The 26,190-nt window shown below is 47.2% G+C and overlaps 1 protein-coding gene across 1 annotated transcript in view; it reads right to left on the reverse strand.

Annotated features, from left to right (window-relative positions):
• Window positions 1-26,190, reverse strand: part of POU2F3 (POU class 2 homeobox 3) — a 57,638-nt gene that overhangs the window by 1,722 nt on the left and 29,726 nt on the right. The window contains exons 5-12 of the mRNA XM_024196671.3: window positions 16,665-16,769; window positions 15,169-15,271; window positions 11,453-11,535; window positions 9,714-9,896; window positions 9,103-9,244; window positions 7,379-7,515; window positions 5,198-5,359; window positions 651-717 (exon numbers count right to left, since the gene is read on the reverse strand). Of these exons, the coding sequence (XP_024052439.2) occupies window positions 651-717; window positions 5,198-5,359; window positions 7,379-7,515; window positions 9,103-9,244; window positions 9,714-9,896; window positions 11,453-11,535; window positions 15,169-15,271; window positions 16,665-16,769 (982 nt within the window). The remainder of the gene's footprint in view (window positions 1-650; window positions 718-5,197; window positions 5,360-7,378; window positions 7,516-9,102; window positions 9,245-9,713; window positions 9,897-11,452; window positions 11,536-15,168; window positions 15,272-16,664; window positions 16,770-26,190) is intronic.

Here is a 26,190-nt window from a genome sequence, read left to right on the forward strand (position 1 = left end):
CGCTGCACAGACACAGAACAGACACACAGTCCCTGCTCCAAAGAGCTGACAATCTAAGAATCAGACGAGAAATAGATCGATCCGGAGCCAGCTCCTCTCAAAGTTCAGGAGTGTTTGGATCCAGGGTTTTGCTCTGGTCTCTTCCATCCCTAGATATCAGCGTTTGCCTTTGAGACGACAGGAAACATTCCACCCCCGGGGGAATTTCCTCTACTTGGCCAGAGTGAAGATGCGGATTCTACCACCTGCACCCCTCGCTGCTAAACTGGTCATGTCAGGCAGCTAATTACAGTCAGTCCAGGAGCCCATCTAGGATGGGCTGCAAATGTCAAAATGCAAGCAGCCTTTGGATCAAATATAAGGTCTAAGTACTGATCGGCGGCAGAGCAAGAGGGAATTTGCTACCAGTGAAGGAAAGGAGAGAGCAGGGCCGGCTCCAGGCACCAGCCCAGCAAGCAGGTGCTTGGGGCGGCCAACGGAGAGGGGCGGCATGTCCCGCTCTTCTGCGGCAATTCGGCGGCGGTAGAGCAGATCGCGATCGCGGCTTTTTTTTTCTCCCCCCTCCACTTTTTTTCTTTTTGCTGCTTGGGGCGGCAAAAATCCTGGAGCCGGCCCTGGGAGAGAGGCATCAATCCTTGAGCCAGGCTTACCTGTCCCAGGCATGGTGCCGTGGATCGGATTGACTGAGAGGGGGCCCAGGGAGCCTGAGGTAGAGACCTGGAAGGGAACCGAAGCCAGCAGTGAATTAGTGACACACAGTTATTAATAAGAACATAGATCCCGGAGTGCCATTCCCTTAGTAGTACACACCATCACGGACTCACCTCCCATTCCCACAGGAATCCCTTAGTCTACTGTGCACACACCCACACAGATGTCTTATCCAGATACACTTCAGATTTCCACATTAGTATTGCGAGAGAGGCGCACCATTCCCCCTGGGCAGCATACTGGACTGTGCACGTGTAGACGCCAATCCCTTCGTCCCAAACACACACAAACACGGGCTCACTCCAGGGCTGGGGCTCTCAAGCTTTTTCACAGTGCGGAGCCGATCTCGGAAGAGAGGTTGTCTGATGGACATCTCCTCTCCCATTAGCCGTCCCGCGGGGTGGCTCCCCACTCACACAATGTTGCGGTGGTACTAGAACGGTGGCTTGCATGGACACGTTATGTTTGGAAAACATTTACGTATTTTAAGTCGCCTTTCCCGTGATAGATGTTCTGGTCTTTTCCAAAAGGCTACGAGCTCCGGGCCTGAGTCTCCGTCATTTACATTGGTGTAACACCGGTGTTATTCACAGCGACATGGCTCCGTTGGCTTCCCTGGAGTTACCCCGGAGTCACACCCGCATAAGTGAGAAGAGAAGCAGGCCCACAGTCCCCTCTGCTCTTTGTTTCATCCCCCCCTCCCACTGCTTCTGTTTGTCTCAGCTGGAAACCAGGAAGAGAACCAGCACCATATAACCAGGCAGCTCGCTATAGATCTCCAGCAAGATCTTGGGACCCTTCGCCAACCACAGTTTGGGAACCTCTAATCTCAGGGAAAGACAGGCAGAGGGCAGCCTCCTTCACCAAAGGATGACAAGAAACCCCTATCTACTAAGCCGCTGCGTTCCGCAGAATCTACACACACTGCCCCTGTTCTAGGATTCCCACTCCCAGCCATAACAAATCAGACCGGGGGGGGGGGGGGCATCTATACTGTCTCCAATAGTGGCCAGCACCAGATGCCTTTGAGAAAGGTGCAAGAAACCCTGCAGTTATGGGATAATCTGTCCAGGAATTCCCCCCCCCCAATCCCTAATATTTAAAAATTGGCTTATGCTCTGAAGCATGAGGGTGTTATAAGCTTTGGAATTGGGCGGTTTGCTTGTTTATTTTCAAACAAAAACCAACGTGCACAAGTTTTTGAAAACACTTGTGTGGGTTTTTTCTGGGGGGGGGGGGAGGGCATTCTCTGACTGGCTCCACAGCTCAGTGGAGAATTTTTTCATCAAAAATATCTTCCAATGAAAAACATTTTCAGGTAAAAATTGCCAACATTTTTTCATGGTTTTTTACCAGCTTTGCTCCCCGCCTCTGACTGGCAAAGCTAGTCCCATTTTTCTGTTTGGGCAAAATTCACCCCAGTGCCGAGGGACTAGAAGCACTGCTGAGGATCTCAACATGGGGCTTAAGTCTGTCTACACTACAGTTAGGCTGACAAAAGGCAGCTTACGTCAACCTAACTAAGGAAGTGTCTACACTAAAATTTCGCTCCCACCTACATAACTTGCCCGCTACATCAACTTTATAACTTCACCTCCACGAGAGGCAAAGAGTCGATGTAGTTAGGTCAATGCAGTGTCAATGTAGATGCTGCATTGCTTACATTGACTGTTGCTGGCTTTCAGAAGCCACCCCACAATGCCCCAAATTGACAATTCAATCGGTGCAAGCACTCCAGGTGAAGATGCGCGCTGCTGACACAAGGAGCAAAGTGGGGACACACACAAGTGATGTAATTACTGCGGCAATTGTATGCAGACGTAAGTTAGAGCAACTACATTTTGGAGACGTGCCCTTATTTTCAAATTCTGTTAATTATCTGTGAAGAGACTTGGAGGTTTACAAACCTAGACCAAGATTTTCAAAAGCACTGAGCACATCCTTTGAAAATCAGGGCCCTTCCAGGTGTCTCAAGTTGGACGCAAAATCAGAGGCATCTTTAATCATTAGTCACTTTTGAAAATCGTGGCCTCTTTCTTAATGACTTCACTGAATTTTTTTCTTTTCAGGGGGCTGAGTTTTATTGCCTGGTCTGGGGCTAGCTGCCAATTAAGATTTTTGTGGCTGTAATTAGTTTCCAGGAGGGAGGGGCGATCTACGTCTGTTGTTTTTATTTGTATAAATTTAATCAAACAAATATAACAAATTGTTTGGCATGATCAGTGAATAGCTCATGTGATCACACTTCAGCCAACAAGTTCATGGCAAATCTACTCACAAAAACTATTGCTTTGAATATTTATTGCTTGCAAGTAGCTTGTCCTGCTGTGCAACTGATGGCCAAAAGTCACATGGTATTTTGCTGCTCCCTGACTGGATGACTCCCAAACCCACTGAGATTTCAAGATGAGACTGTCCCTTGTGACTACATAATGACCGCCCTGCCCCCATATGAATCCCCAGCAACCTTCAGCACCCCAGAACAGACTCCTGCCACTTGAGCTCAGCTCATTAACTGGCAGCAGTATTTGGCTGTTATCCACAACACCCACTCACCAGCAGATTACAAATACACTATTGAACGAATATTTGTGATGCTCTCTCTTTACACGATCGCCCTTTCCAACAAAAATTCACACATGAAAACATTCATGGACAGTGAATAAAAGAGGCCACTGATACCGTCAAAGCTAAGGCACTGAATGAGTGCAGACACTTCTGCAGAAGGATTCACCTGATACTGTAGCCAGGCCTATTAGACGGTCAACAAGCTACAGACCTGCCTTAATAGGAAACCTCTGTGTGCCAAGTCAAAGCCCGCAGCTACTGAGGTGGGCAAAGAAACAGGGAGTGTCTTTTATATGCAGTGCCTCCCATACTGGAGAGCAGCTCGTGCTCTGTAGCGAGGCTACATAGGATTGTGCCACCTCCCCCTGGCACTGCCATGCACTCCGAAAAGCAGAGAGCCCTGTCTGCACGTCAGGCTGGGAGAGGTTATAATGCTGCACTGCCAGGCTTGGCGAGGGGCGAAAGAAGCTGCAGCAATGGATGCCGCCTTCTGGTCTCAGATGCCCTGGCCCAGCAGCGCACTTACATACATGCTCAAGTGCCACTGAAGTTAAGCACATGCTTAAATGCTTTGCTGAACTGGGGCCAAAGGGGAGAAACATCACTCTAACCTGGGTCGTCATTTGTGGCTGAAGGCTTCACTTCCTGATTGGATGAGAACAAGTCCTGGAGCAGCTGTGTTAACTAACATGATGCTGAACACGACTTCGTGGGCAGTGTCACGTAGGCAGGGACTAGCTTTGTTTAACATCCTGTGAGCCGGTCATGGTTAGCCCTATGTTTCCTAGCTGGGTTTACCCAGTACCAGCGGGCGCCTTGAACTGGACTTGGCTGTTTAAATTGACTGCAAAGTCACATTTAACATCATGTTAGTTAGCACGACTTCCTCAGGGCCATGCTCTAACACATCCTCATTTTCTAATCCCTTGTGTCTTGCTTCTAGGTGGCCCCTTCCATTCTCCCAACCCTATAAATTCTCCAGCCGCCACCACCTAATCCCATGGCAGGAGGGGAAAAGGGATAGACTGGTGGACTTGTACGCCACCCACTGTTCCAGAGCAATTCAGTGTTTCTTCTCCAATGTCCATTGAGATGTAAACCATCATCAGTAGGCTTCAGAGTTAACAGCCCACTGAGATGAATGGAGGCAGTTCTCAACTCTCCGAGATATTGTTGAAAACTCAGCCTCCATTAGCATTTGAAAACTTTTCTTTGCAACTGTAAAGGCTAGAAACATAGGGCCAGATTTTTAACGGGTGTAAATCAGCCCAGCACTTTACTGATTTACACCAGCTGGTGATCTGGTCTTTATTTTAAAAAAGAGCAGAAACAATTACATTCTGCGGAGAGGGATGAGGCCATCAGACAAGTGCAGCCTGGCATGCTGAATACCAGCTCAGTCCATCCCCTGCACAGCAACATCTCCACACCTTTCCCCTGGAGGTGCTGGGGAATCAGATGGTGTTAATTCCATCAACAGTGCTCTTCCCACTGAGTCAGCAGTAACCAAAGCCCAGCTAGAGGGAACTGCACTGCAGGAAGTGAAGCTGATGATGCAGTAGATAGTGCTCCGCCCACTGAGTCAGTGCTGAGCCAATGCCCTCTAGGAGCCTCCAGGGTGCTGTTGAAAGTGCCGTATTTTTGGATGCAACTTAAAACGAAAAAAAGTCTTGCCCACTCGTTGTCAGGGTACTAGCCCCAGGAGTATTTGGATAATGGCATTCTGATTACCTAACCCTCTCGCTTTCTGTTTCATCTGTAAAGAGTTTGGGGCAAGGCACGCTTCCATGCCATACAAATGTACGAGATCATTTGTTGCTGCCTCCTTTTCCTGCAAGCCACTTGTTTCCCTAGTACCCTGCTACGCTTGCTGCCTTATGGAAAGTAACCGGTACCCCCTTGGTCCACCAGGTCTCACCAGTCTGGAGTTGTAGATGGGTGATTTTATGGGGGATGGCACTGGACAGCTGATCCGCTTCTCCTTCTGGCGCCGGTTACAGAACCAAACCCGAACCACTTCCTTTTCCATGGAGAGCTGCTCTGCTATCATGGAGATCTCCTCTGAGCTGGGCTTGGGGTTCTGGTAAGAGAGGACATTACGTGAACAAAGAAAACTCTGTAGAACTCATTTTAAAGTCTCAGTGGGCTGTATGATCACCTGCTGTTTGAGTGGCAAGAGGAGAGGAATCTGGACTTGGCTTTTAACTGGGGAGGGGAGAAGATTTGGGTTTCTCTATGGGAAAGGGTAGAGATCTGGTGGAAGGTCCACGTTTTGAGTCACACTGGTGAACGTCTAGTGGAGTCGGTGAGGATGCACAGGTGTACCCTCTATGCATATAAAGCACTGAGCCTCAGATCAGTATTTAAGGAGAAGCTGTCACGTAAGGAGAAGCTAGGAAGCATAGTCTTGCGGTGAAGGCACTGAACAGTGACTCAAAAGATCTGGGTTCTACTCTCTAGATCTCCCTCAGACTTTCTGTGTGACCTTGGGTGAGTCACTTAATCCCTCTGATCCGCATTTATAAAATGGGGATAATGAAACCTCCTTTCTTCCCTCCCCCGCAAAGGTTAAACTCTTTGGTGCAGAGATGCTCTCTATATGTTTGGACAGCACCTAGCAAAAAGGGGCTCCAATCTCAATAGGACCTCTAAATAATAAAGAAAACAACAGCTTAACACTAGGATATTGAGAAAGTTTCCCCTTTCTAAAGGAGCCCTAGAGCAGGAAACTCCATGTTGGCCAAAGTGGGCATGTTCCTGATAATTTGAGAGAGGCTGTCTATTGTTCTTTCACCAGCCCTAGGAGGATAAGTTTGATACAAACAGATTTAGGGCAGGAGGAGGGTAAAAACTGGAGCCCGTTGAAAATTTTCCATCTAAATTGTTTTTTTGGAGGAAAATGGCATTTTCAACTGAATATGTTTGTTGGCAAGAAGTGTCTGCTTTCTGCAGCAAATTCTGATCTTTCTTTGAAAATCTGAATGTTCTAAAATTGAGAAGTTTTGATTCTAAAATGTCACCATGGTGCCATATGGGCACTGCAGTTCAAGTGCCTTGTGCTCCTATCCTCCTCTATGGGCTGATCTCCCCAGCTGGAATTTCATCTCCCATGATGCACCATAAGACAGCTATACTACCATGGTGCATCATGGGAGATGCAGTCCGATAGGGAGCTCAGCCTATCAAGGAGGATGGGAGCTGAGGCACCCAAACTACAACTCCCATGATGCCCTGTGGCAGTACTTCAAAATTAAAATATTTTGATTTTTTTGCCAAAAATTCAAAATTGTCTGTGGAACAAAATACCATTTTCCAAATAGCTCTAGTAAAATCTTATTCTCTCTTTCCTGAAGCAGTTACCTAGCTGATAAATAAGAGATTTTTTAGTTTGTTGGCAATTCTAAAAAATTGAAAAAAAAAATCATCATTTTGGGTCAAACCAAAACTGAATTTTTTTGACATTTTTGACGAATCAAAGAAATCGAAACATTTCTTTCAATCTGAAATGAAACATTGCTTTTAGATGTTGAGCATCTGACATTTTGAAAATTTTTAAAGTAAAATGAAAGGAAATTTCTAAACAAAAAGTCATTTCCGATCGAAAAATTGAAAACTTGGCATTTAAAAAAAAAAAAAGTCAAAATGAAGCATTAATTTTTTTTTTTTAAACCCAAGCAATCTGCTGAAATTGACATGCATTCGTGAAATATTTTGGTGTTCCCAAACCTGCCTTTTTCACCAAGAAAAGTTTCTAAGAAAAAAAATCCTGAAAGAAAAAAGAAAATCTCTCTTAGCTTAGGCCTTGGCTACACTGGGGACTTCACAGCGCTGCCGCAGCTCTCGCAGTGCTGTATGTACTCCACCTCTCCGAGGGGAGTAGCTTGCAGCACTGCGAGCGAGCGTGCAGCGCTGTAGGCACTGATTACACTGGCGCTTTACAGCGCTGCACTCGCAGCGCTCTGGGGGGTGTTTTTTCACACCCCTGAGCGCAGCAACTTGCAGCTCTGTACAGCGCCGGTGTAGCCAAGGCCTCAAGAACTAGTAGGCATTTCGGGCTGGGAGATAGAGCTCACAACATGTGGTAAGATTTTCCCCTCACATCTTGAAATCTCTTCTCCAGCGTGGAACGAATGTTGGTCTCGATGCTGGTGCGTTTCTTTCTCTTCCGCCCGAACATCTCGCTCACCGAAGGGTAGGAATTAGGGGTACTCACGGAGGAGTCCAAAGGAGTGGATTCTGGGGAAAAAGAGGGAACAAAGGGATTCAAGATGATTTGGCAGCAGATATGTTCACGTTGTGAGGTGTTTTTTTCTGAAGCTGACCACCTGTGACAACCTGCTGTCCTTGAAACTGAAAATGCCAAGAGTTTGTCCATGCCCCTGAGGCAAAAATGACTAAAGTCTGCGAAAGGGCCATCCCAGAATCCTGAGTGTTGGCAGCAAATGTACTGAACATACGCCAGACGGTCTTAAGGACCTAGCTAGAGATCACTCCGCGTGGTGCTAGGTCCGCTTGGGGTTTGCCACAATGATCGTGAAGATTTACTCATGATTCATTGAGTTTTGCTCCTGAAAGCTGGCTGGGAACCGTTACCCCTCCCTAAACACGTAAAAGATCCTGGCTCAGAATACTGTATCGGAACCCCTCCTTCCCCAGCGGTAACACTTTTAATGTTGCCCAAAATAGCCCCAAATCCCAGCTTCGATTGAGGCTGGTCAGAAAAGGTGGAGTGAACGTTTCCCCCAAATATTGTTTTCCACCTTTTTGGCGACGTTTCCCAACCAGCCACCTTGAGCACTAAGTTTTCAACTGTCGGAAACCGGTGTCGTGCCAGTGACTTCAATGGCGCCATGCTGATTGACACCAGCTGGGGATCGGGTTGGGCGTTTCGCCTCATGTTGCTGAGACATTCCCTGTTGCAATAAAATCAGCTGAATGTGTCCAGGTCACCACTGGATGGAATGTCACAGTCGCTCAAGTAGATGTGGCTACAATGCCCCATAGTGGCTTTGCAGTCTATAAAGGATACATAACATAGGACTGCAGTGCTACAGGTAATAGGGTGTCTCTTGATAATAAATATCTAGCTGTCATAATCATGGTTCATCAGCAGATCTCAGGGCACTTTATAAAGGAGGTAAGTCTCAATATCCCCCATGTAGAGATGGGGAAACTGAGGCAGAAAGTAGCAAAGGGACTTGCCCAAGGTTACCCAGCAGAGTAGCCAGGAAAAGAACTGAAAATCTCTTGAGTCTGAGGGCTACACGCTGATCAAAAGAGCACACCACTTCGCAAGTGGCTGGAATAATGGGATGCCCTGTCTGTGTGGCTTAGCTTGCAACACCATGATAACCGGCGATAGGTTCATGACATTCAGGGCCGGCTGCAGGCACCAGCTTAGCAAGCAGGTGCTTGGGACGGCCACTCCGGAGGGGGCGGCACGTCCAGCTATTCAGCGGCAATTCGGCGGATGGTCCCTCACTCCCACTCGGAGCGAAGGACCTCCCGCCGAATTGCCGCCGCAGATCGCGATCGCGGCTTTTTTTTTTTTTTTGCCGCTTGGGGCGGCAAAAACCCTGGAGTTGGCCCTGATGACATTGTCTGTGACCTTGCCCTTCTCCCTGCAAGTGCTTGCCATTGGTGAGTGCGTGTTACAAGTCCCCCTCGGTGCCCAATTCCCAGAGGATAGGAGCCTGTGACTGCCTCAGTCTGGGAGCTTGAGCTGTAGCAGCTTGTGCTTTTTAGCTCTGGAGGTGCCTGGTTCAATCCCCACTTTGTTGGCCAAGATGGCAGCCTTCACTCAAGCACGGCGATGTGCCTTACCTGCATCGCTCAGCCACTTCTCCAGCAGGGGCTTGAGCTTGCACATGTTTTTAAAGCTCAGGTTGAGAGCCTCGAAGCGGGAGATGGTGGTCTGGCTGAAATCGTTGCCGTACAGCTTACCCATGGCCAGTCCCACGTCGCCCTGCCGGGGGAACCAGAATGAAAGGATTCGCTGAGAAAACCCACTCGCAGCTCCCCACCGTGTTTTTAATTCACTCCCAGGTCACTTCTACTGTAACAGCAAACCAGCTTACTCACCTAGTCTCTTCCACCACTAGGGATAGACTCCCAGATCCTTCCTACACCCCAGTACGCACCAAAGAGGCGGACGGTAATTGTTATGCTTGGTTTGAGGTTACAGGTAATGTATCTTCTGGAGGGGTTTGTTCATCCATTGTTCATCTGTGCTTTCAAGGTGGTGTTCCCATAAAGTGCACATCTGTACAACTCCCCTCCATGCCCACATCTGCATCAAGCCCTCCCTTCTATACCCACATCTGCACCCAACCCTGCCCCTCCTCTTCATGCCCACATCCATAACCAATCCCCCTCCCCACCTTGTGCATCTCACTATTAAACCACTCATCATCAGACTGCCTTTTGCCCCTCACCTGGGTGAACCCCAGTTTGATTCGCCTCTGCTTGAAAGTCTTAGCAAACTTCTCCAGCTCCTCCAGGTCGCTGGGTTCGTCTGATACGGCCGAAGACGGCATGTGTTTTGCAACTTGCAAGTGCTGTGGCACCTCCAGATGGGGCTCTAAAGAAGGCCCAGGGAGCCCTGAACGTCCCACTGCCTGTTAGAAACAAAACCAGAGTCATGACAACGGAAAAGCCACAGGATTTTCTGCACTGTCCTACCATAACAAACGTTGCTTGGTGTGGCTGTCTGCTGTTAAACAGCTGCCACATCCCACTGCTGAGGAGGCTGCATGTCAATGATGGGCAAAATGATCCTTTCAGAAAAGTGTGGGATGAGAAGGGTAAGTTGTTTTAGGGGAGGTGGGCTCAAAGTTCAGGATGTAGGTTGGGCCGCTATAATACAAAACCTAGGTCAGTAATGGGGAGCTGGCATTCATTGGGGGTAACGGCTATAAAATAACAGCAAATACCTGGAGTGAAGGGTGGGTATTTAAAAATGAAAGGATGGACCCTTGACTCATCTGATCAGCTGCAAAAATCAAGGGAGCAGCTGTTTGAGTTACTAAGAAGGGCAAAGCCTTGTGGGTTGGGTGCTGACTTTCCAAACCCGGGCTGGGCTGACTTTGCGTCCCATCCGAGCCCCCAGCAAGCCTGGCGTGGCCTGGGGAAAAGGAAGATAAAAAGGTTTCTACATCAGGGTTCTGCTTGATGCCTGTTGGGCGCAGGCCTGGGGAGTATTCAATTTGCCTGATGAATGGAGGAAGGTTTTTGGCACCTCGTGTAGAGTCACCTATGGAATTCCATTGCCTGCATAGAGAAGTGACCAACCAGAACCTGTACCTCCTCAAGAGCACTGCCTCGGTATGATCCCACCGAAGGCCGCAGAGACTTGAAGGATCTGAAAGATCAGCTGGGAGGGGCAAATGGCTCTCTCCAAACAGTGCCAGAAACTCAGGGCACAGTTGCCAAGAGCCCACAAGCGGGAATGAACAGAGGCCGCCGCAAAGGCAAACAAGTCATCAAAAGCAGATGCAGACCAGACAGGAAAGGCTTCAGAGGTTACTACTATTGTTTACATAGCACTTGCATCAGGCCAGGTGCTTTACGAGGCTGTAAAAGACACTGGCCTTGCCCTGAGGAGCTTTATGATCTAAGCAGGAAGCAAACACATGCAAGGGCAAGGAAGGGAGGCAACACGATGCAGTGGGAACGAGCAATGAAGTGCCCTGCAGCTGCAATTGTGATTGTACGGGGGCGTTACAAGCGCTGTGGATTGGGGGTGGGGAATAGGAACTTGTTGGATTCTTTGAAGAATGACATCTCACTGAGGCAATGGCAAGCCAAGGGCTTCCCGGCCTAGGGAGTGGTTTGGAAGGGGTTGGCAAAGGAGATGGAAAGACAGGACGCTTGGGTGGAGCAATACGTCCACAATCAGAAACCAGCATCCACCAAGTGGCATGGATTGTCCCCCTTGCTAGCAGCCTCAGCCAAGGCTGGAATGAGCTATGGAGATGGAATCCCTCTCTCGCCTCTCCTCTCTTGCAGGGTGGGGTGGGGTGGGGATATTCACAGATAAAGGTGAATCCCCACAGCCTGGGCTGCAATCCACTTCCCTGGCGCAAATTGGCTGCGGATCCCAGCTCGCTGTTGACGTGATGCCCATAATCAGTTTGATCCCGCTTCCAGCTGAGGCAGCCAGAAGGTAGTTTACCTGTGATGCTAGGCTGGGTCCAGGCTGCGAGAGGATGAGGCTGCTCTGTTGCTGGGGAAAGGAGAGAATGTTTGGCTGCAGAGCTGATGAGAGAGGGAGAGAGAGATTTGATTAGACTGGCCTCTCCTTAAAAATCTAGACAACTCTGTATCACACAGCACTGTCTCCATAGATCTCCAAGGTAAACATCATCTTCTCCATTTTACAGATGGGGGAACTGCATAGCATCATAGGTGTGCATAGCTTTTTGGTACCTGTGCTTAGGTACTATGGGGATGGGAAACCTAGTACTGTTAGTAGATTTCTGTGCTTTGGTGCTGAAAGTCCCTGCATTCAAACCTCGAGGTATGTGTCGGGGGGTTGTTACATGAGCACACCAAGTTGAATCATTGCTAGATCTTGGTACTTTAACCTACCAGGCCCATCTCCCTCCTGTTAATTATTCTGACTCATCACATCACATCTAAAATCTGACCAAGCTCTGTTGCGATTATTGGGCCTAAATATTTACCCCTAACTGTAAGCTCAATTGTAAAAAGTTTACAAGGTGTCACAATAACTTATCATTTTTCGCCTGCTTGGGAATTAACCATGGAAAGTAGGTCAAGAAAGAATGTTTTGAACAGGTGCAAGGAAACCAGACACAGAGACCGAATTAGTCCAAACAGAAACAGATCTACTGATAAGATACAAGGTTGAGGTTGGACTTAATAAACAAGATGACGTGGGTCTGGAAATCAATGGATCAAACTTGGAGTGGCAGACACTAGGCCTAATAGGTGGATACAGTAACGAGGGGATGAATTATGCCTCCCACTTTTCCCCCTTTTTGGGGTTCTTCAAAGGAGACTTCGGAAATTTGTTTTCATCCCAACGCATCTTCACTTCCGAGCTCACATCTTGCCCTGGCGCATTTTAACTCATCTCATCTCCCCCAATCCCAACACAGAGGGAGTGGACCAGACAGACGGATTTTCTCCCCGAGAGGAAGACCATCAGGCCTTGCTCTTGTTCACGGAACCTTGTTTTTCACCTGAGAGTCCTGAAAGCCATTGTATCATCATGACACCCCGTCCTCAGCCAATCAGTGGGGATATCCAATTGCCAGTGCCACAGAGACATGTAAGATCCTGTTCTATCTCCCTTCCCTTTTGCGTTACTCTCTGCCCCACTATTTCTTTCCTCCTATTCTATCTAGGGTTGCTAATTTTGGCTAGATGGATTCCTGGAGGATTCATCACATGACATAATCTTTAATTTAAGATTAATCTTTAATTCCTGGGGGGCTGGCAACCCTAATCCTCTCTCTGACTTTCTCGGCGTTTCATTGAATCCTGAAATCAACTCCACTGCATCAGCACAGCGAGACAAGATGGCCACAACCCTGCTCTGTCTAAGGGGGAAGGACCCAACCAGATGATGTCCCTGACCGGAACGTGAACCAGGGTCCAAGCAACCGGTGTCCTGGTCAACCTGCCAGCCAAAGCATCTCCTAGTAATTGACAAGCTGTCCAGTGCTCCAAAAACTTCAACCAAAGCCGTAGTTTCCTCACCTTTTCTATCCTCTCTCTTCTCCACCTTGTGTCTGCCTGTCTCTACAAACAGGAGACGTGAATACCCTTCACACAACAGGAATGACAGCAAAATTAACCCTTTCTTTCTCATCCAAGGTCATTAATAAAAAATGGGAGACGCTGCCTCCCAAAGCAGAGCGACAAACATGTTTTGATTAAGTTTGTTTCACATAATGACTTAATTTCAGTGTCAGTATAAATGTTTGTTTTGATTTCTTGTGTTTGGTCAATAAACTTTCAAAAGAATCTTTTAGGAGGAAAGCTTTTGGGTGCTTGCCAAGAAACAGAGTAAACCTCTGTAGAAATTTCCCCGAACCTTTGTATCACTCTTGTAAATGTCGGACAGTGAAAGAGTTTCGGACACCTTTAACTCTTTTGACCCTTGAGATTAATACAATAGCTCCTTCGGACAGAGACCTGGTCCTTTTCCTTGACCATTAAAGCACCTGACTCATTTTGGGCTCTGCATAAATCATAATACTGTCTTGCAGAAATCAGATGATGAGGATAGCAGTACTTGGCTCTTTTACCATGCTTATTACCTCCATGGTGCTTTAACAACCTTAACTAATTCATAAGACAAAGCTCCGTGGCTTCCGGAACTGGAGGAGACTCACTGTATTGACTGTCTTCCTGGAATTTAAATCAGGTGCTTAACATTTAGATTTATAAAATGTACACCATAGAAAGAATAATCTGCTTGGCTCTGGTTGTGCATATCTCTAGGTTTATTCACTGGTCAAGGTTTATTCACTATTGTTGTAAAAGCAAAACACATCCCTTCCCCCCATAACCCCAGAAAAATAAAAGCTTATAATGAGGAGGGAAATTGTACCAGAGATGCAGACTTGTCAGGGATTGATTCAGAAATCACTGGGTGACATCCTCCAGCCTGTATTATGGAGGAGGTCCGAATAGATAATCATAATGGTCCCTTCTGGCCTTCAGTTGTATGAACCTATGAGTTCAACATATCAGAACCCAAGAAATCTTCCATACTTTTCTCACATTTATATTCAGCGCTGCTTTCTGGCACGATGCGTTTTCTATCGCACATGAGTGCGTTGGTACTGAGAGCAAACGGTTTAGTGGTAGATTATTCCAATCCTACCTGTTCAGGATAATTAGTTTAGTAGATTATTGTTACATGTACAGCAAGTGGTTTTTTGATATATTACTCAGTAGCACTTGGCAGAGATAACGGCTTAAGAGCCATCAGTGCTAGACAGATTGTCCACTCAGTCTAGACAAATTGAAATAATTTTCATCCAGAGTTTATACACTGTCGTACTCTAGGATCGTGTGTTTTAATGTATCTGTGGCCCAAATCCTGCAATCGGTCCATGCAAGGGGGCCTTTATGATCACTGAAGTCAAAAGTTACTCAGCATGGGTATGAGGCTCCATCTACGTAGATCAGATCGTAGCCTCGGGACCTACGTTTGTCCTTCCATGACCAACACTGGCCCAAGCCATGGGTAATGCACATCTATTTTTTAAAAGCTTACCTCTCAAAAGAATATACCGAAGTTAGACGCTAGAGCAGGTTCCCCATAAGGATGAGGCTCCTGGGTGTTTCCATGTCATCCTGCCTGAGACTAACCCAACCAGATGCAGTGCTGAATTTCAACGGAGAGAGGCATTTCTCTGAGGCATGCCTGAGATCAGTGCACACAGCCCCTTGGTGGCGCTACTGCTGCACAGAAGTGCCGCTGTGGGAGCATCTCCCCAGCTGCGTAGCCGAGAGAGGAGAATTCCATCACCGAGTGGTTTAGTTTGGTTGGAGCAGCTGCCTGGTGTCAGGGCTTTGGGGTGGCTTCAGGTACAACAGGGGAGGGAGCTGCCATGCAGGAGAGAGGGCGAAGGGGAAAGTTTTGGCAATACAGAGAGGCATGGTCAGTAACAACGGGAGCAAGACAGTGAACCAGTTTCCGCTCTTGGTCACCATGGCCTAGATCTGGAGAGACTCTCCTGACGTCAGTGGATCGATGCCACTGAGAGATCAGTGCCTGGCCCTGGATATCACCAGCCCATCTAGTCAGGGGTGGGTTGGTTCTTGAATCACTCCATGTACCTACCTGTGTCTCCACCTGTATCAAGGGCACTGCATTAATGATTCTAGTGAGCACTCTATGGCTATTACCTTGTTGCCCAGCCTGGGCCTGAGAGAGCAGGAACTGAGGAACTGATTGCATAGGACCGGGCACCAGTACAAGCTGCTGCAGGGTGTGAAGAGAACTCATATCCTAACGAAGAAACAATGCAGATCAGATGCATCTGCCCTGCACACAGTACTCACCCCTTTCCCCAATTCCCTCCCTGCTGTAAGTAGCACTTAACCCCCCCCCCCCCCGGCTACCCTCCCTGCCCCCATTTCTGCCTTCAACCACAATAGACTGCAACTCAGGTAACCTCACCCCCCCACACACACACCCACACCTGAGCGCCACAGAACTAGAGCTGCTCCCATATTTTTCACCCAAACCTTTTCCAACACTGGCTTTTTGCTTAAATGGATTTTTTCCTTTTTTTTGTCAAAAAAGCAAACTCCCAAACTGTCAATTTCTCCCTTTTTTGTCTATTGACATTTTTCAGTTTAAAAGTGAAACATTTTGGTTTTCAGTTGCCAAAAAAAAAAATCAAACAACAATTTAAAAAAAATCACTGGGGAAGGGGGAACGTTTCAGGTTTTTGACAACAACTCAGAAAATGTCAGAAAAAAATTAAATAAAAATCAAATAAAACAAACAAAAAGTTCAATTTTGCATGGAAACCAAATCCTCATTTCCCGACTGGCTCTCTAGAGAATCTGGGAAGGAGCGAGGCCCAGGGCTGTGTTAAGTACGTCCACCTGATCCTAAGAGGTGTTCTTGCTTGATGCTGCCTGGGCAGGTGAGAACTCCCAGCCCCGCACTCAGGGCTCTGACTGAGGAAAGAGGAGGCAAAAATCTTTGTAGTTCCTACAAACTCCTCAGTCACTGTATAATTTCCTGATTATACCACCATGGGTCCCAGCTCTGACTCCTTGTGTGACTTTACAGACAGGAGGCTGGACTTGGGGTGGAATTCACAAGGTCTATTCACCAGCTAAGCCCATAAGGGTCAGATAACCAAGCCCTTGGCACCCACAGTTGGGGTCAGAATTTCAAAGGAGCTCAGCCGCCAACGAGCACCCAGTGTGATGAGGTCTAAAATCTGGCCCCTGTTTTGAAGTATTGTGGGACCATAAGCGGTGCCTACCCCTTGGGCAAGGGCTCTGCTCAGGGGTGAATTTCACCCTTTCATCTTAGGTGCAAACAAAAGGGAAGAGATTTTAAAAGGCACAAATAGCATTTGGGCATCTAACTCCCATTGGAAGTTAATGGGAGTTAGGCGCCTAACTGCTATTTGGGCCTTCGAAAAATCTCCCCCAAGGAACACATTTTGTCTCTGGTGTAATCGACCAAAGTCAGTTGAGTGACCCTAGGGATGAACCTGGCCTTCGCAAAGCAAATTGAATCAGGATTCACAGTGTCTGACTCTGGAAGCCTTCTCCATTGCCATACGAGCACCTCTTTAAAGTGGCTTTCAAGCAATGAGTGCTCCAGAACCAGCGCCCCAAAGGACTCCTGGAGTTCTTGGGGCTGCTAAGCCACTTACCCCGGCGATTTGGCTTCCAGGCATCATTGATGATCCTTGTCCTAGGTGGCCTGATCTGGGCTGTACCGGAGATTGCAAGGAATCACTGAGGTCTTCTGTTTTAATCTGCAGGGGAGAGGAGACCAGTTGTATCAGCAGGAAGCATGCACAGATGATGTGGAGTCAGAGGAAGGTGGAAGATTCAGGAAGTTAGCAAGCTTGGAGTTTGGGGCACCTGGGGAAGATCCTCTCTATTGTACCTGTGCTCGGCATCACACCAACAGGGAAGTCTAGTAATGAGAGTCAGGACTCCTGGGTTCCATCCCTGGCTCTGCAGCAACGTCTGTGCATTTGGACAAGTCACTTACCCACTCTGCTTCAGTGTCCCCACCTGCAAAGTGGGCATAAGTCTACCGACCCACTTCGCCAAGGGGAGGGGTGGGCTGTCCTTAATTAAAAGCCCTCTAATTAAAGCATTTAAGTCTCGCTGACTTCACTTAAGCATGTGCTTGACTCGAAGCAGCATTGGTCTGCTGAACCAAGGCCCTGAAACATTTTGTGGCTCTTGGAAGAAAAGCACCAGGAAGCAAAGACTTATAACCACAGGTAATGCATAGAAATTGGTGGGGTGGCTAAGTCACTAATCCCCTTTCTCGGGGCTGCTTCAGCTGCACTCCACTGCATTTCTGGCTACAGGGCATCTCCCTGCAGAGGTGGCCATGAGGGTGCAGGGAACAGAGAAGAGAAGAACAGGTGGTGGTACGATTAAAGCACATGAAAACCAGCACCATTTAGGAGTGGCTGCCAGCTTTGAAAGTTCACCAGTCCCGGCACTAAATCTACTTGCCCACACTTCACCACTGGTGATAATGGGCGAACAAATGCTATTTGACTTGCCTAGCAAAGGAAAACAGTTATTGGCCAGCATTTTGCACACCGTATTGGAGTCAGCCCCGGAACCACTTGCCCTACTTTGAAGTCCAGGCAAGACTCAAATCCAGATTTCTAAGACAGGAAAAATTCACCAGGGATCAGAACTGGAGCTTTGAGTTTGTTCCATTCTTTGGTCTCCAAGTTACTTTTTATTCTTTCTGCTCCAAAACAAGGCAAAACCCATTGTTGCTTGTTGCATTGGGTGTAATTTGTCACTGGGACCTGGCGCCCCCGTGGGATGGACAATAGGATTTTGGAGAACAAAGGAATGCTCACACATAACCGTGGCAGGCTGAGTGGAATAGGTGCAACATCAGGTTAGGGTCTTGCTCATCCTCAACTGGGAGCACTGTATCCTGCATTTGTAGGGAGCAGAGAGAACTTTTTGGCCTCATTGAATAGGTCTTTTCTTGAAATGGATCCAAGTGGCAAAATTCTGATCCAAAGCCAAACCTTCCCCAAGTTTGAGGGTGCTTGGATCTGGGGTTCTAGTTTGGGTCCTTTCAAGTGACTGTCCTGATCCAGGTCTAGTTTTTCCCTAATGCCATGAAAACCCTGTGCTTTGGCTCGGGGTTGTGGACTCTCTCTTAGAATCTGGGATGGATCTTGCTACCAGCGGTAGTTAATGACACAATCCAAGATCACGGAAAAAACAAAACTTTTTCATTCGCCGGTATCCTGAGATGCTAGTGCAGAGAGTGAGTAATATAGCCTCCTACCAGCAGAGAGAGACAAGCAATGTAGGTTTTCCCACAAACAATGAGCAAAGCATGCATTTTTCAGTCGAGATGGGCTTTTGTTACAGATTGAGGAAAAACAACTAAGAAAGAACAAATATAAGAGTCTCCATGAGGGAGAGAGAGAGAGAAAACACAATCTCTCTCGCGCTCACTCTGAACTGAAGCACAGAAAGGAAGCTGCCCCCGTAAAGATTAATTTACACATTTAAAGGTGTAGTACACAAAAAACAGAATGACGACATCTCTTTTCGATAACATGCTGTAGCTAAATACACTGCATAAAGCTTACTGCGCAATATTAACCCCTTCCAAAGACAGCTGAGAATTCTAGTTCTTCCCCACCTCTCAGGAGGGAGTGATCTTCTACTAGACAGATGGTAAAAACTTTTGATCACTACCAATCTGGGCAGTGTTTGATTTGGTGACCATTAAATGAAAGGCCCTATGGAATACATCATTTCCTCTCCTCTGAGCCCGTCACTCCACTTCAACCCTTTCACCCTCTCCAAGTTCTTTCCCTCCTGAAGATAGATTTACCAGAAACAACCACATTTAAAAAAAAAATTACCCCTACTTGCAATCGTTACAATTAAAGATCCAGCAAATTGGCAAGTGATTCATGTGTCTGTTGCTCACGTGACTCAGGATTCCGAATCCAAACAGCCACCGAGAGAAAAGTGACCATGCCCACACAAAGACCGAGGTGCTTTCTCCTGCCTGATCCTGATCGGAGCTGAGCGTTCAAGAACCACAAGCCATTTCCAAACTGAAATCAATTTTTACAGCTGCCAAACGGAATGATTTGGAAGCGTTCCAGGAAGAAAAGGGTGTGTAGCCGCATCCCAACATCACATAACATGAGATCAAGAGATGGGTTTGGCAAAAAAAAAAAAAAAAAAACAACCAACAACAACTGGTTCCCAATTTAGAAAACAACATCACCAACAGCTTGTCCCCCACTTCCTGGAATTTGCCAGCTTTCTCCAGAGAAGATGGGAGGGACCCTGGGTGTAATTAACCAACTCTTCTCCATTGCACCTTATTTTGTTAGTGTTAGACTCAAATTTACTCCATCCCTCCCCTGCATACCGGCTGCTTCCTATCTGTTTACTACTGTATCTTTGGGATGTATCCAAATCACAAAGTTTGGGGTGTTTATGCAGATCCTTCCAACTTTGGTTCATCCAGAGAAAGCTTTACAGGATTTCCAATCCCAAGCATTCAAGAACTGCGAGTCAGGCTGCTATCACAGATTTTTTAAAATAATATTCCCCCCCCTTTCTGGTTTCTGAGTGCACCTAGGTCATGTTTTCAAGCCTTTTCACCAGACCAAGAGGGTCAGAATTTTACCTTTTTTAAAAAAAAGCAGAGATTCTCACATAATCACCTGACTCCAGAAGCTAGGACTTTCTGAAAAATCAGCAACTATAAGGAGACCCGTGATAAAAGTCAGTGTCTCAGCTCTTGTGATTTTAAGCCAGAGAGCAAAATGAAGGTCAGATTGTGCTGAGTTTCTCTGGGGTCTTTGTATGGAGGTCAAGGTAGACTGGGACAAGTGAACAGAAAGGTGGCAGGGAGACAGTAGGTTTCCTCCTCTCCTATGTAAAATTCAGGGAAATGATGCAATCTGCCTCGGTAAAAATGCAATTGCAGATTGCACAGCAAACTATTAGGAATATACTCACTGTGCCCCGACCCAGGGAGAGACCCCTGCAGGAGGATGGAACAAAATGATGTGCCACAAACAACAAATATTATTGATATATAGATCATGCACACTGGGAGGAGGGACTAGAACTCTAGACCTTCATCTCCAAAACCACAGGTATCTACCAATTGAGCTAAAGGGGATCTCCTAAAGCTAGTAAAATAGTAGGGCAATTATCCTCTTGGTGATCCACTGGAGGATGACATAAATACACCACATGAAGCTACTGCATTAAAGGATTACTGGGGTGCAGGAAAGGAATTGCTCCTGCAAATCTAATCTAGATGTTCTCCCTATCTTTACATAGTTTGTTTTTTACTTGGGGTCAGAGGCCCCAAAACAAATGGAGAGCAAGCTGGTGTAAAGGAAGTCCCTTCCCTCATTGGCTGGTTGGTCCCTTCACTAGTTAGCTGGTGGGTCTGCTCACTCTGACAGCCAATTGATGGGTTTCTTACCCAATCCTGGTGGAAAAAAAACCCCATAAACAAAACAAAAAACAAATTGTGGGTGATGGAAAATGATCAAAGCTGTTCGACTCACTTGCGTAATCCATTGGTGGAAGATATTACATAAACATTTCACAAGACAGAATTATGGCGAGAACATCTCCCAACCTGCCTGCAATTACTGCACAAACTCTTCCTTACCAGTAGAGAGAAGGTTAAACAAAAAAAAAAAGAAAAAGAGAGCACATCTGTTTTGTAACAGATCTATAAACATTTGGCAAAGGCTCACCTCATGAAAACATCCTGGAGACATCCTGCAAGCTGTGAAAGTCCAAGCTCACGCAAGGCGGTTAGAAAAAAGCATGCTAGCAGCTCAGATGTTACAGTGATGAAGGCCATGTCAGTAATAGGTAGATGGATAAATAGCTAGGCAGGCAGACCGGCCCCACATTTGGTCTTATCAACTGCATGTTACATTTCCATAGAGTGAACTCAACACCCACTGTCCGCCTTCTTGTAAAAGAAAGTCATCTCCTCTTCCTCAACATTTCTGATGCAACGTGATTGTCCTCCCATCCCCCTCTTGGCAATGTGGGTTTATATTTACCAATAGCGAGGAACCCTTTAAGGGGTGGGTTTGACAGAGCACCCTCCCAAATCTGGATGCTTCTTCTAACCACCCAGACTAGAGTTTCACCCTAGACTGCATGTGTGTAGCCAATCACACCGCATATTACACATACACTACACATTAGGCAAAATGGTACTCAGGTAGCTGAGAATGCTTTGGGAGGATCCACCTCAGGGTGCTGTGAGTGATCATACATTTATTATGTAGCTTAAATTTAGACTGTAAGCTCTCTGAGACACAGACCTCTTCTAGTTATCTAGCCCACAATGCTGTTGCATCTCAGCAACTCACAATCATTAATAAATTTATCCTCACAACACCCCAGTTGAGGTAAAGTTGCGTTATTATTCCCATTTAACAGATGGTGAACTGAGGCACAAAGAACTGAAGGGGCAGATTTTAATTCCCTCACTCACACGGAGTAGTACCTCCCTCCACAGATGGTCTCACTGAAATCACTCACAGAGTAAAGTGCTACTAAACCCGAGTAAGGGTGTGAGAACCTGACCTTGAGTGAGTTGGCTATGGTCACGCAGGGAGTTTGTGACAGAGATAGGAATCAAACACACAATGCCCCGGGTGCTGCTTTAACCACAAGATCACCCTTCATGCCTTGCCTGTTATGTGTTTGTCTGTGAAGTACCTAGCACCTTTATGGGCACTATGAAGTAAAAATAATAATAAATAATAGCAATAATATTAATAGTTTTGCAATTACCATATCCCCATATACTATTCTCAATTAACAGATGTCAAGAAGTCAGGAATGTAACATACATTCAGTGCAAATCCCCCACTCTAAAACTCTACATGTGTCCATGTTATGGGTTGGTAGGAGGTTTAGGAGCAGGATTTGCAAAGGCTTTCAGCACAATGCGGCATTCAGAGTTAGGCCATTACTGAATGCTTTGGAAAAACCCATCCTAAAAGTCAGGACATTTATGAGTTATAGTTTCCTTCTCAACCATAATGCATCCACATTGCACCTCTGTGTTATTTTTGTTTTATTAAGCTGGGCCTAATCTAATATTGCTTACAGCGCAAGATCAAACCCATGCTGTTAATAGTTATGCCTTAACATGCAGCTATCTTATAGGGCTGTGGGAATCAAAACTTTAAATACACAAAAGTTACACCTTAAAACGTGTTCTGCGTAACTTTTCATTCACACACATTTTTGTATGGAATTTCCTTAGTGTTGTTTTGAACGGGAAAAAAAAACAAGGAAAAGAAGTCGTCCCCCAAAGCAATGAATTACATACACCAAAACAAACATGTGTAGCACAGACCAATACAAATGGGGGAAGAGGCAGAAGGAAGGAAAGGAAAAAAACCAAAAAGGAAGGGGAAAAATAAACAAAAAAGAGCAAATGAAAAACGAACAGTTTGAATGACAGTGTTGACTTCAGTAGATGCTCAGGCCGATGTAATTGTGCACAATCATTAAATTAAAGGGTATTGTGTTTATTTCAAAGTACCGTATCCCCAGACACACAGGGGCTCGCGAGTGCCTTTATCTGGAGATGTGTATTTGGAGAGCGCAGATTTGGCAAAGGATGAACTGTGCATAGCCAGGATATTCTTTCCAACTGATTCTAAGTTCTTTTATATCTTGGCCAATATTGCTTGGAGTTAGCCAAGCTGCTTTCTCCACCAAAATCCACAGACACGCTAAGCCAGTGGTTTATCAAATGAAGCCAGTTGAGTTGGCCGAGCAGCAGGAGACTCGGAGAGACGTGTAGAAAACCATACGCTGAAATATGACATTTTGATTTATACCGTGTACTCCTCACGGAACCCTGACGACCCATTCCTTCCTGGCCTTCCCCTCTCCCCAGTCATCCAAAATCCTGCCGCCCACAGCCAAGCTTATCTTCATTTCTTGCCTTGCTGCCTGGGTCTCTTTCCACCGCGCAGCACTGCCCTCTCCCCTCCACTCCCTGTCCTTTCTCAAATTCAGGCTCTCCATCTTCAAAGCTCTGCATCTGTCCACATCTTTGCTTTTCTCTCCTCTGCCCCCTTCCTGGGCGGTGTCCCTGACTCTCTCCTGATGAATCCCTTTGGTCTATTTCACCCACTACGGACCTCTTCTATGCTACGCTGCACACTTGAAAGGACTCCTCTGGGTCCAATCCTGCTCCCATTGAAGTCAGTGGCAAAACTCCCCCATTGATCTCAATGGCGCCAGGCTTGGTGCTTTAACATTTCCCAAGAGAGTCCTCATTCCAGGGACCATTCTGGCTGGGATGACCCTCCTCTGTTTGTTCTGTATAATGCCTCCTGGGCCCTAGGGCTGCCAATCAGGGTAGGGACCATCTAAAGTGCCACCCGCTGTGCAGCACTGATGTCCGCAGATCAATCATCCAGGCGTGGGCAGAACGGCGCCAGCTTGGCATCTGTGTAATGAGCTGTGAGAACCAGGTTTAGCCACCCCCACGGCTGCAAGGCGCCTCGCGCCATGTCCCACATAAGAAGGAAATTATCTTGGCATCAGCAAGAACCTGGGACTGCGGATGGCCTAGTCCCGGTTTGACAGTGTTCCGTGATTGGCTCAGGCTAGTTTTGACATCGCTGGGAGGAATCCTGTCCCAACGCCAGAAGGAATGGGGACATGGGAACAGCAGCCAAAGGGACTGTTTTAAATACATACAAGGAAGATAATTAAAGCAAGATCAGCTCTACCGTACAATGTCATTTCTCTTTGTATTTCGGGGGCGGGGAGTGCAGACTAATGATCAGGGTGAAACCTGATTAGAGGAGGGGGCTTGGAGCCAGTGCTCCTGGGACCTACTTCCAAATCGGCCACTAACTTCACTTGGCTAAATCACTGTGCGACAAATTTTCCATGGAAGCTTGTTGCTTTCATTGGTTTGGGTGTCCAACTGGAGCCAATCCCCAGGCCTGATTTCCAGAAGTGCCAGACATGTGCGGCTCCCACTGATTTCACAGGGAGTTCCGGCTGCCTGGCACCTCTGAAATATCAGGTCTGTCGTCGGGCATCCCAAATTAGAGGCCTTGCTTGAAAACTGGCGCCTGCCCCCTTTGTGCCTTGACTTGCCTTCTGAAAAATGGGTGTAGCACCCCTCCTTTCCAGGGTGCTGAGAGGCCTTTAATTAATTAAACACTTGCCGGTGTGTCGAGATCTTCAGATAAAAGGCCCTAGAGAAATGCAAAGCTGTGTTATTACGGGTGACGATGGTGTTAAGAGCCAGCAGAGCTATTTCTGTGCATTTTGGTTCATCCAACTCAGGGCTTTAGAAAGAGCCTGGCAATCTAAATAGCCCCTAGATAAGTGTCCTCTGTGCCTCTGAGCTTAGCTTTTCCTGTGCAAACAGCTGGTATGTCCCGGCAAACAGCTTTCTAAAGCCAGGCCAGCCCACTACAAGCTTGGAAAATATTTACTCAAGGATTACAGGAGTCCACTGGAGAAAGGAATTTGCATGCACTCTGCAAATTCACCTGCTGGTGAATGGAGAGTGATTGGACTCTTGCTTATGTGTTTCTGTGTGTAGCAGCAGCTCCTGAAAAGCTGGGTCCTGCTCAGAGTACCTGGGACAGGAGTGGCCGTATAGAAGATACCCAGAAATGGAGCCTTCCCTGGGGTAGCCTGAGACTAGGTGCCACTGAATGGGTTTGGATAGAGTAAGAAGTGACTGGAAGCTTTCTGAAGGTTTAAGGGTTTGGTCAGTGGGATATTGGGTCTTTGGGTAACTGGTTTAGATCCAGCTCAAGTCAAAAAGGACCATAAGTTGTTACCAGCGGTTTGATGGGTCTCATTCCAGCCACAAGTGGACAATGTGTCCATGTCCCCCAAACCACTTCCACAGTGAATGTCCTTCTTGGCTGTCTCAGCAGAGGCACCAAGAAGAACGAGGGGCCACCTAGACCAATGTCCTGTCTCACTGCTTGTGGCGATGGGGTCCCCCTAGGACAGGGCTGCATCAAATTAGCAGGCAGCAGTTGCGGGGCCAGCAAATGGGGTTGGGATTGCACTGCCATGGCCTATGCTGCAGCTGCTGACTGAGGCAAAGTCTATACTACAGGTGCCACAGCGACACAGCTATGGTGCCATTAGAACGGCTATCCTGGGGCAGACCCATGGGCCATCTAGGCCAGTATCCAGTCTCTGAAAGTGGCCAGTGCCCGGTGCCCCAGAGGGAATGAAACGTGCAAAGCAGGCCTGATGTTCACCAGCTCTACAGTTCTGCCTCTTACATGCCAATGATGTTATACATTAGATTCAGGTTGCAAAAGAGCATTTGGCATTTGCTGTAGTGCCTCTGGTTCTGGCCAAGGGACCAAATCAGAGACTATGAGTAGCTACCGTCAGCTTCAGCAGATGGCTTGCACCCTGAAGGCAGAGACTTGGTGACTATGCTGGGAACAGCTGCAGTGAGAAAAGGCTATTCTCTTGGGAATTCTGGCCAGGCTAAAAACCCTGCACCCACGACATGAATGGTCCAATTTTGAAGACTTGTTTGTGGCATGGGGAGTTTCAAAAAACAACTTAAATTTTAGGGGCTGATACAGATCATTGGAAGTTCACCATAAAGGACACCTTCCACACAAGAGGATCAGCACTTTGTTCCATCCTGGAGGTTGAGCTTGGGCCAGAATCACTCCTAGGCAAGGATGAGCCATGTGCCTCGTTCTCCTGTGCTTCCTCCCCAGGCAAAACACCCACAGACGCATATGGGAGTGGTGGCAAGAAAGAATATGGAAGGAGTGGGCAGTAAGCACCCCATGGACAGCCAGAAGGAGAAGTGGGACCCCCTTGGGGGGGTAAATGGGTTGGGAAAGAAGCAAAAGGTGATTCTAGCACTTCCTCTACCAACATGAAAGACTAACAGTGGTTTGGGAAAGAGGACCCTCTACACACGTGACCTACACCAACCCTGTCATGTGTAGAAATGGAAGAGGACCAGGGCCGGCGCAACCCATTAGGCGACCTAGGCGGTCGCCTAGGGCGCTACAATTTGGGGGGCGGCGACAGTGGCGGTATTTCGGCAGCGGGACCTTCCACTGCCTCTGTGGGGGGCAGTATTTCTGGGCGGGACCTTCTGCCGCCTAGGGCGGCAGAAAAGCTGGC

The sequence above is a fragment of the Terrapene carolina genome, unplaced genomic scaffold, assembly GCF_002925995.2.
Source record: "Terrapene carolina triunguis isolate 2854851 unplaced genomic scaffold, T_m_triunguis-2.0 Scaffold374, whole genome shotgun sequence".
Lineage (NCBI taxonomy): Eukaryota > Metazoa > Chordata > Testudines > Emydidae > Terrapene > Terrapene triunguis.